Source organism: Gekko japonicus, unplaced genomic scaffold (genome assembly GCF_001447785.1).
Source record: "Gekko japonicus isolate JY-2015 unplaced genomic scaffold, Gekko_japonicus_V1.1 scaffold1511, whole genome shotgun sequence".
Classification (NCBI taxonomy): Eukaryota; Metazoa; Chordata; class Lepidosauria; order Squamata; family Gekkonidae; genus Gekko; species Gekko japonicus.
Window position 1 is genome coordinate 283976 of NW_015176017.1, and position 11351 is coordinate 295326.

Here is an 11351-nt window from a genome sequence, read left to right on the forward strand (position 1 = left end):
CAAAGCTTTTCTAATTTTGAAGGTCTTGTGATTTAGAAAAGATAAGAAACAGTTACAGACTTGTCTGAACAACAGGATAGACTTATATTAGATCCTGTCTTCTTTATACCATGCACAAATTGGACAAGACTCTCATGTCTCTACCAAGCCCTTTATATATACTGGATGTCACAGGGAAAAGCAGGGCATTTTTTAATGTGTGAGAACATTTTGGGAAGAAAGTAATACACAGGTCTGTTGTTTTGAAAAGGTTTTTTGTTGTTGTTGTTTTCTCCCCTTACTGCTGCTCAAAAGATAATACCATGCCTGTCCCTGAGCTTTGTGCACATACAAGATTTGGATTTGGGTTGTTGGTGGTATGACCTTCACAAATAATGGGTTAGATGAAGACTAACTTGGCAATGTATGCTGATATCCCATTCTGCTACAGACCCTCCTGATGACATTCCTCAGGGTCTCCTATGCTGCAGAACACCATTTTGTGGAGATGAGTGGGCTGCAGTGGGAGTGGGAAGGCAAGAAAGTCCCCTTCTGCCATTGGAAAATTTAGCCTGGATCCAAATGTCTGGCTAGTAAGTCAATCAACCAGTGATTGAAACGTTACCCTTCATTTTGTGAAGACAAATTTAAGAAGAGAACTTCAGCTTCTCTTCCTAAATATGAAAAGCACTGTTTTCTTCTATATTCTCAGTTTGTACAAGCAAGGAAGAATTTGCTGTATGCCCTCCATAAAGAGAAGTACTTTAAATGGAGCTTTCTTACTCATTGTGGCAAAGAGTGGTGGGTTTGTACAGTACTCAGTCAATCTAATAGGATGCATCTAGTGATGTTTGCTTTGGAATGTATGCTTAATTCTTCTCAGGAATATAGTAATAATATAGTTAGGTATGATGGAATGTATAATGAGAATATTACTTCAAAAACAGTATCATGTTCCTGACTTTTTTTTTACCTTTTCATATAGAAAAGCCTTGTGCATTGCTTTGCTCCCCAAATGGAAAAGATCAGCCTATACTGGTAACAGAAAAAGCAATGGATGGAACTTCATGTGGCCCTCAAGACCTAGATATATGTGCAGATGGCAGATGCCAGGTGAATCAACTTTCTATTTTATTGTGTAGTGGATCTCAAACTTCTTAAACTTGCCCCTTCTAAACTAAATTGGGTGAGTGAGCTATTATGTGGCAAGCACAGATCCCTCTAAGCTGCACTAGGGGGTGCTGGCCACAACATTTCAGAGGCCAGCTCAGAGGATATCTCTTCAGCTCACAACCAAGCTTCCATAAGACACAATGGAGGATGCGGGCACCAACTTCTGGCGCCTATAGAATTGGTCCTCTGGTCCAATCTTTTTGAAACTCAGGGTTGTTGTGGGTTTTTTGTTTTGTTTTTAGGAGAGACACCAGCAGCTATGCTGCAAATTTGGTACTTCTACCTCAAAAAACAGCCTCCCCAGAGCCCAAGATACCCCTGGATCAATTCTCCATTATAGCATATGGGGCCTATTGACTATGATGGTTCCTGTAGGCTTTAATTGAGCCAGAAAAATGATTTTTTGCACACTTTGGGGGGTGTCTGGCAACCCTACCAAAAGCATAGGAAAGAAAAATAAATGAAAATGGCTTCCCTGGTCTAAAATCAGCAGAGGTGACTACCAGCAAAACTTTAGATTTCCTTGCTCCTTAGATCGTTGTGTAAAATGTTTTTACTCTTAATTTTTATCTCAGAAGTTTGGATGTGATGGCATATTAGGATCTTTAGCATGGGAAGATCACTGTGGTGTCTGCAATGGGGATGGGAAGTCATGCAGAGTTGTTAAAGGAGATTTTAATCACACTCGAGGAACAGGTAAACTACTTCTTTCTTAACCAATTAATGCTTCTGAAAAGTGTGTGTGTAGCTAGTTAGATAGATGGTAGGTAGTAGGTAGGTAAGTAATGTTCATATTTCAGTGGAGAAATTGTTTCCTGACTTTTATGTTGATGAAATTATAGAATAGCATTCATGGCAAGTAGTGTTGCACAGAAAACCATTTTATGTTTACCACATCTGAAACTTGTTAATCCTGAGAAAAGCATGATTAGGAACAAATGGAAACTATTATTTCGTAAACCCTACTGCATACTTTTGGATACATAATACCAAAATATAGTTATTTACTATGTATGAACATAAATATTTACCTGGATTAGTATCTCATCATCACTCAACCTTTAAATGAAGGGGGGAAAATATGAAGAGCAAATATCCAAAGAGAGATTATTGGACACATATTGATTATATACTTTTATTTAAGATTATGACATGATGAGCTTGATTTTTCGTATGAAATTGTTGAAAGGCTAAATATTGATTGTCCAGATTTTAGTGAATATTACTACTTCAGAATATTTATATGGACAATCCCTTCAAGAATTACTCTGAAAACAAAAATCTAAGCTAAAATTAAATAGTCAATAAACAAAACGAGTGCAGAACATTAAAGTTAAACTATCATGTGCCTTCCTGAGGAATTTGGAACTCACATGAGATACTAATTCAGCTTAGTAGTACATCATGCCTAGTCCTCTACTGGGTCTTTTGTCCAACTGGTATTTGTACATGAGTGGACAATCACCATTGAGAGGAATATGGGGACAAAGAAACGGTGGTCATCATGCAGCAACAATTTAGCATGGGCAGAAAACTGTCAAATTACAATGAAAAAGTCTAATAGCAAGACAGATCCAGGTGAGCAGTTGTGTTGGTCTGAAGCAGCAGACCAAAGTTTTAGTCCAGTGGCTCCTTTAAGGCCAACAAAGTTTTATTTAAGGTATGAGCTTTTGTGTGCACACACATTTCCTTAGATACATGCCTCTAGCTACCATCCTAAATGTACCAAACAATCCATTATATACAGCCAGGCTCTGTACTACAGCTGCATCTGCTCCAATCCCACAGACAGAGATTCTCACCTGAGGGATTTACAACCAACCTTTTTGGAACTAAAGTATCTACCTGATGAAGTCAGGAAACAGAAGCCAGAATAGTACCCAGAGAAAACCTGTTGCAAGACAGGCCCAGAAGAGACAATAACAGAACACCACTAGTGGTCACATACAGCTCTCTACTCAAAACATTTCAATGCCTCATTCAATGCCCAATGACTTACAACCTTTACTGGATAATGACAGTTCTCTTTCACAATTACTGGGAGGCAAACCTTTTCTTGTGCACAGACAGCCCCACAATCTCAAACAATTCCTAACCCACAATAATACAATATTTATTTGAACATGGAAACTGGTACCAGAGCTTGCAATAAACCCAGATGTCAACCTTGCTGCCATATACACCCAGACAACACAATCACCAAACCTAACAACATCAACTACACCATCTCAGACGTATTCACATGCTCATCATCTAACATTGTATATATCATTAAATACCAACAATGCCCCTTGGTTCTTTACATAGGGCAAACAGGTAAAATCCTACGCCAAAGGATAAATGGACATACATCTGACATCAAGAATCACAAGACTGAGAAACCTGTAGGAGAACACTTCAGCCTTCCAGAACATTCAGTGGGTGACCTCAACGTAGCTGTTTTAGTGCAAAGAAACTTCAGGAACAAACTGGAAACAGAAATTGCTGAATTACAAGTTATTACAACACTCAGAACAACCCCCCCCCCCAGGACTTAACAGGGACATTGGTTTTTTAATCTCACTACTAGGCTAAACTCATTCAGTTTTTACATCTATATTCTCACCAAGAGGGGTTATACTTATACATCCTCTTTATTTTAGTGTAATTGTTATTTGGAATAGTAGATTGGAATAGTGACTGTAATGTAATGCAATGAATATTGAAATTTATTTCTCTGATCTGGTGACAGAGGAGACATAACACTGTGCAACCATTCACCCCACCTCAAAGAAAAAAATGCTGTTAGTTACCTCCATGCTTGAGAGGAGATGAATGGAGTGTAACAACAGGATCTCTGTTAATTACTCTTAGCATTCCACAGTTAAGAAGGGTACATTTACACATTAGTATTTCTTGACATATTTATTTGCTTTACTGTGTTTCCCACAGTAATTAAATCCAAACAAATGGTGACCATATAAACTTAGCTTGTTATTCCAGTTCGGTCTTTGCATCTGTTAAAACATCTTCATTATGTTGTATGCTGATTTGCTGTTCACCCTCTGCCTATATGTATGGACCGTTAAGTTCCATTGCAATGTATCTGAGGAAGTGTGCATGTACACCAAAACTTGTACCTTGAATAGAACTTTGTTGGTCTTAAAGGTGCCACTGGACTCAAACTTTGTTCTAATAGTAAGACAGTTATTTTAGTCCTAAAATCAAAACATGTATTCTGGTACTAGAGACTCAGACTAAAGCAGGACTAGCATGTTCAAAAACTGATGAACAAGCAAGTTCAAATCAGAAGTGGAAAGTATATTTTTTAAAAAATCAAATGCCTATGGTTTTAGTTATGTTCTTCATGTTTTACCTTGTAATAAGGTTACGTGGAAGCTTTGGTGATACCTGCAGGAGCAAGAAGAATCAAAGTTGTGGAGGAAAAACCAGCTCATAGCTACTTGGGTAAGTTGTGTTTTGGCCATAATTGATATACATAATGTATACAAAAATGAAAGCTAAACATTATTTTATTCTTTATGGAATTAAGCAAAAGCAAGGATTTAAAATATATACCAAGTCACATGTTTTCTTGAAGACACTAGATAGTTTCAGGGAATTGTCTGAGCATTCTCAATTAGATTTGGATGGGAAAGTGATACCCTTTGTATTATGTGAACAGTAATACTGATCTATTTTTATAGGTATATAGAATTATAGTGTTAGAAGGGAACTGATAATCTTCCTGCTCAATGTAGGAAACCCAAAGCTAGAGTATTACTGTCAGATGGCAGTTCAACCTTTGCTTGAAGAGCTCCAGTGAAGGACAAATCACCCAGTGTTTTAGGTAAACTGCTGTCATGGTTAGGAAGTTTCTCCTAATGTTCAACTTCCCTTTTGTAACTTAAGCCAATGTCAGGTGTGTAGATGAACCCCAGGTGTAGGACCATTGGTGTGAAACAGAGCCAAAATCAGAAATCCAATGGAGAAGTCCAGGATTACACTTTTTGGATGCAATGGTGGCAGAGAAATGCTATTTCTTCCTCACCATCACTACCATGGAGTAGGCTTTAAAATAAGCTCTAGCCCTGGAGAAAATGGTGGACTCATCCCAGGCTTTGTGTCTTCATTAGGGCCACAGGCTAAGAACCACAAGGCAAGAGCCTTAGGCTCTCACTGTTTAGCTTGGGTTTAATTAATATGTGGTATTTCTGAAGATATCCAAACTTCCCCATTATGTCAACAGTTGTAGCGCTTAAAGGGCTAGATGGTAGGAACCAGGCATCAATTTCAGCAGCTGCCAGGGTGTACACATACTGTTTTGCCTCCTTTTCAGCCTGAGTCTGGGTTTAAATAGCAGAGAGTATCTGAAGATATCCTTGCTGAGAAGATGTACACATCCCTGAAAAAAGTGCTAATGTTTTTAAATGTAGCTATTGAGATAATATCCCAGATGGCAAAATAACTGTTACTTTCTAATAATTGAAGTTGTCTGTTGACCATGTAATAGTTTTACTCTATCCTTTGTTAGGAAACTATATTTTCCTTGCTGAACTTTACATTCATGGCTATAGCATACAAGGTATTTACATAATGCAGCCTCATAGTGATCCATTGAAAATGGACACTAGGATATAACTGTACAATTATGTTATAGTCTAAGAAAAATTATCTAATCTTTCCATAGAAAAATAGGCTCAGTAAAAGCTGGGGTGGAGAAAAAAAATGTATGTGCATTTGCAGCATGTGAATGGATTTTTTACTTTTCCTTATAACCTACTTTCAGAGATGTAACTTTTTTGGAAATGAGAGTATTCAACACGGTATACGTTTATTTATTTTTTATTTTATTAATTTTTTTATCCCACCCTCCCCGCCATAGCAGTTTTATTTACTTTCAAGTAACTGAGGGGTGGGTTTAGAAAACTGAAAGCTAACTAACCGATGAAAACAAATATGGTTTTTGTTTTCGAACTTGCTTCTGAAAGACACAAAAGAGTCTGTCCAGTGAATCATAAATTTGGCCAGCAGATATTTTAAGTCTGATACATAATAGCAGAGTTAATGTAAACATATTTTCCAAAATAAACTGAGAAGAACAGGCTTTCTTTTTTGCATAATTAAAAAAAATTAAAAAGGAAGAAACTTTGAAAAAATTACTAATAGTTATTCTTTACATTTTATGGATTGATTGCAGAATTTTCCCCTTTAGAAAATTATGTGTAACTAAAAATAAGGCCAGTTGTGGAAATAAATACAACGAGCTCTAGAAAGAGGCTCTGGGCGGGTGCCCTGGCCTTGAGCACTCAGTGTCAATTTGCTGTGGCAATCTCAGCAGGGTATAATGACACAGAGCTTACCATTTTCTCCAGGGGTACTGATCTCTGCCATCTGAAGAGCAGTTGTAATCCTCAGTGATCTCCAGCCCTCACCAAGAGACTGGCAACAATGGCTCCCCAGGAGGAAATGGCTGGTTTGGAGGGTGGAGTCTATGGCATTGTACCTGTCTGAGGACCCACTGACCCCTCCAACCCCACCCTCTCCATGCTCCACCCCTCTAATATCTAGGAATTTCTCAACCTGGAGGTGGTAACCCTATTTCCTTTCCAGCCAACCATCAACGTACCATTATCTGTCCCTCTGACTTCAGGTTTCCATCTCTTCCCCCCTCCCGGTAGCCTCTACCTAGGAAAAGTACAGTCTTTCTCCACAGTGGAGACCAAAGTAGCTCACATCATTCTCCTCTCCCCCTTTTGATTTGTACAACAACCCTGTGAGGTAGGATACATTGAAAGTCTGTGAGTGGTCTGAAATCACCCAATCAGCTTCCACAGGAAGAACCTGAGAGGGAGAAGACCCTGGAAGACCCTGCTCTGAAGCGCTAACTGCTATGTCACACTGGCTGTCTTGGGGGGGGCACCTCACCAGGGGATAATGAGAGTTCACCATTTTCTCCAGGGGAACTGATCTCTGCCATCTGGAGAGCAGTTATAATTCTGAGTGCTCTCCATACCTTACCTGGAGATTGGCAACAGTAGTTTTCCAGGAGGAAACAGCTGTTTGGAGGATGGAGTCTATGGCATTGTGCCTGTCTGAGAACTCACCCCTCCACAAACCCTACTCTCTCCAGGCTTCATCCCTCAAATCTCCAGGAATTTCCCAATCTGGAGGTGGCAACTCTATCTCCTTCCCAGCCAACCATCAACCTACTGTTATCTGCCCCTGATCTCTACCATCTGGAGATCAGTTTTAATTCTGAGTGATCTCCAGCCCTCACCGGGATATTGGCAGCAGTGGTTCCCCAGGAGGAAAAGTACAGGTTTTCCCCGCAGTGAAGACCAAAGCAGCTTGCATCATTCTCCTCTCCCCCTTTTGATCTGTACAACAACCCTGTGAGGCAGGTTAGGCTGAAAGTCTGTGACTGGTCCAAAATCACCCACTCAACTTCCACAGCAAGAACATGGGTCTAGCAGACCCTGCTCTGAAGCGCTAACTGCTACGACTAGGGTAGCCAACCTCCAGGTGGAGCCTGAAGATCGCCAGGTATTGCAACTGAACTCCAGACAACAGATCTCTCCCTCCCTGGAGAAAATTACTGCTTTGGAGGGTGGGCTTTATGGCATTCTATTAAGCTAAGGCCTCCCCCCTCCCCAAACTCTGGTTTCTGTAGACTCCATTACAAAATATTCAGGAATTTCCCTACCTGGAGCTGGCAACCCTAGTCAGGACTGGTCCTAATGAGTTCCCCACAAAGGCCTGGAAAGGGCTTCCTTCCTTTGCCATTTAATAACAGAACCAAGCTCGGTTGCCTAGCAAAAACCACTGAGGGAAAAGTTAGTCCCACAAGATCCAAGCAGGAGAGACAGCTGTTTTGATAGTTTATTCTGTGAGGGAAGAGCATCCAGGCTAGCAGTGGGTGGAAAAGAGGAGTGACCCAGTCCCCAGCCAATGGCACGCAAGTACTCTTGAGTGGTGGTTGATGGGCCACTGGCTGATGGAGCACACTGCACAGCCAATAGGAGAGGTGGAAATGGCCAATACATAAGGGAGTTATATATATAGGATGCATACTTCTTTTATTCCAATTGATTAAAAAAAAGATGGGATACGAAAGGGAAAAAGAGTAAGGGAAAGTGTAAATTCTTCAAAAGTTATCAAATATCATGAATAGTTGCATACAACGAGTTGAATCAACTTTATTAATAAAATACATTGTTCAAATATAGAAGCAGAAATTAAAACATTACTGCAGTATTCAGGAATAAGTTCTCTCTTTGAAATAACAAACAAAATATTTCCGAATATTCAGTGATAGTCTAATAAAAATAAATGAGATTACATCTTTAACAATTAAACAAATTTCTACACCAACTTTAAAACTTCCTTAAAACCTGGGTATTATCTTAATCATTTATCACAGGGGTGTTGAACATGTGGACTGCAGGCCACATCAGGTCCTCAGAGAGTTCCTATCTGGCCCCCAAGGAACTGGCTTGTCTCCTGCTTCTTTCTCCAGTTCTGCTGCTGCTGCTGCATTGCAACTTGCTTTACCAGACTCTCGATCACACACTAGAGATAGATAGGCAAGCTTCTGTTCCCTGCACTGGCCGAGGCTCTGCCCCGTCCTCCTTACAGGGGGAAGGAGGGAACAAGCCAGAGCTTGCTTCCTGGCCAGGCTGCTTCAATCACCCAGGAGACAAAGGCAAGCCTTTCTTCCCCTCCATTGACTGATGCTCCTCCCCTTCCTCCTGCCTTGCTTTGCTCAGCTACTTCAATCGCACAGGAGAAATACAAAGCACCTTTAAGACCAACAAAGTTTTATTCAAGGTATGAGCTTTTGTGTGCCTTGCTACAGTGTGTTTTGTTGGGTTGGTTATGCTGTGGCTCTCCTGGGTGTAACTCAGTTTGCCTCCCCCTTTTCACTGTATTCATGCCCTCATGATCGAGTCTTTCTCAGTAATAACAACAAGCCAGTGAGGTGGATTCAGGCCCGTAGCTACAGTTGGGCATTTAGGGGCTCCACCCCCACAAATGTGAGGCACGCCCGACAACAGCTATTGTCCCTCTACCTCCCTCACTCCTCCTCACCCCTTCCTCCCATCCTGTGATAGTAAAAGGGCCATCCAGCTGATTGGCAGGAGCACGTGGCCCACCAATCAACTGGAAGGCCCTTTAAATCTTGCAGGAGGTGAGAGAGAGTAGTGGCTGCTGGCTGCATGCCTTCCATGAACTTCAAACAGCAAATTTCACCACTTGGAGTTCAAGCACAGGCAGCCCCCTCTTGAGAAACAACATTTAAAGGGTGTATTTAAAGCAGGGGCTGCCCCGTGCCGGAACTCCAAGTGGCACGCCACTTGGAGTTCAGGGAAGGTGTGTGTCTTCTCCTCTCCCTCCCCATCTCCACTTTCTCATCCCCCTCCCCTGCTGTCCCACAAAATTTTCCCATACCCCACCAACCCAAAATTTCTGGCTACGGGGCTGAGTGTGTGTGGATTACGGAGAGAGTGTGTGTTCAGACCAAGTGCACCCAGGACATTTCCTTTGTAGACTGGGGATTTTGAACATAGACTTCCCAGATAGTAGGCTGATACTGACTACCACACATTGCTGTCTCTCAACTCTTGTATAGCCTCATAGGAATCGTAGCCCTCAGTCTGTGTTAGAATGCCTTCTCATGTTCTTGACCAGCACATGAATGTACAAAAGTTCACAATGCCCAGCCATTTCATGTTTTCCCCTGGGTCCTAGGCTCAGAACACTGAGCATGAGATTTCTGTAATGAATCTCAATAAATCAAAAGTAGGTTTGCAGCCTACAAATACTCACCTGAACAGCATACTCAAGATTGCCACAGCACAGACATTTTGATGCAATAATTCAGAGCAAGAGGTGTTAGTTATCAGAGACTGTTAAATAAACAAAATGTTGCAAGAGTGCTAGTGTTTTAAGCATGTTTAATTTAAAGTTTTAAAAAAACTTTTAAAATGGAGTCTCTGTGAGAGACATTATCTGCCATAAGTTATCCCAGGATCAATTAAATATCAGAGCAGAAAAACTGGCAGTCCGAATGTAAACTTCCATTTTAGTTTTAAATAAACATAAAATAAATACCTGACAGAAACTGAAAACATACTTTGGAAAATTATCAAGAATTATGAGTATCAAGGCTTGTCACGCTCAATTGATATTTGCGTATGCCTTACAGAAATATTTAGATCTACTACTGCCAAAGCAGTAGACTGAAAGGTGATACAACACAGTTATTCTCTTTCCAGGCATAAAGGCTGGTAGCCTATGGATGCTTGTTTAAGAATGACCTATGGATGCCAGTGAGTCTTAATTCCAAGTAAACATGGATAAAATCAAGCTGCTGTTTTGCCAGAACCCATTTTCTTGTCTGAGGCAAGGGTTTTTCCTAATGGATTTGGGTAGCCAAAGGATGCTCAATAAGGCAAGCCACTGTGGTAACATAAATACTTTAATTACAGAAAATAAACAATACACATCAGAGGTTTCAAACTCATTTGTTATGAGGTCTGGATCTGACATAAATGTCAGTTTGTCAGGCTGGGCCATGTGTGCCATGAAATGTAATGCCAGGTACCAGATATAGAAACTGTATAAAGGACAGCAGCTAGTAAGCTCCAAGTTGGTCTATCCCCACTGCAAGGCCCCATGCAGAGGAAAACCCGTATGGGCAGACTGGAGAGCCAGCAGTGCAGCACTGGGCAGACGCACCCACGCTGATTGACTGTTGCAGATGAGGTTGTTCCACTGTGCTTAACAGCCCTGGACGGGCCGGTTCTGGCCCCCAAGCATTATGTTTGACACCCCTGATATACATAAAGTTGCTGGGCACTTCTTACAGCAGCAGCAGTGTTTAGCATCTCCAGAAAAGTCTATTTGTTACTGTTTCCTCTTCCCTTTTTATAGCCTGCTTAGGCACAGCCTCCTAACATGGGTATCACCTGGCAGGCATGCTGAGTCAGGTTCCAGTACTTGCAACTGACATCCCCTTATTAGGAAGGGAATTGATCATGCAGCCACTTGGATGGAACCCAACTGCCAATATGCTCTAAGCTCAGCTAAGGTACCCTGACAACACCATTACCTACTTCTCCTTGAGGAGTCAGGCCCGTAGCTACCACGGGGCCTGCCCCCCACACACAATTTTTATGGGCCCTCAATCCTTGGCTCCCCCTCCCTCCCCCAAGCCC

At 41.3% G+C, this 11351-nt stretch overlaps 1 protein-coding gene across 1 annotated transcript in view; it reads left to right on the forward strand.

The window, feature by feature from the left end:
* The window catches only part of ADAMTS19 (ADAM metallopeptidase with thrombospondin type 1 motif 19), a 179871-nt gene that overhangs the window by 133057 nt on the left and 35463 nt on the right, over positions 1-11351 (forward strand). The window contains exons 14-16 of the mRNA XM_015426577.1: positions 965-1092; positions 1728-1848; positions 4519-4599. Coding sequence (XP_015282063.1) covers positions 965-1092; positions 1728-1848; positions 4519-4599 — 330 coding nt within the window. The remainder of the gene's footprint in view (positions 1-964; positions 1093-1727; positions 1849-4518; positions 4600-11351) is intronic.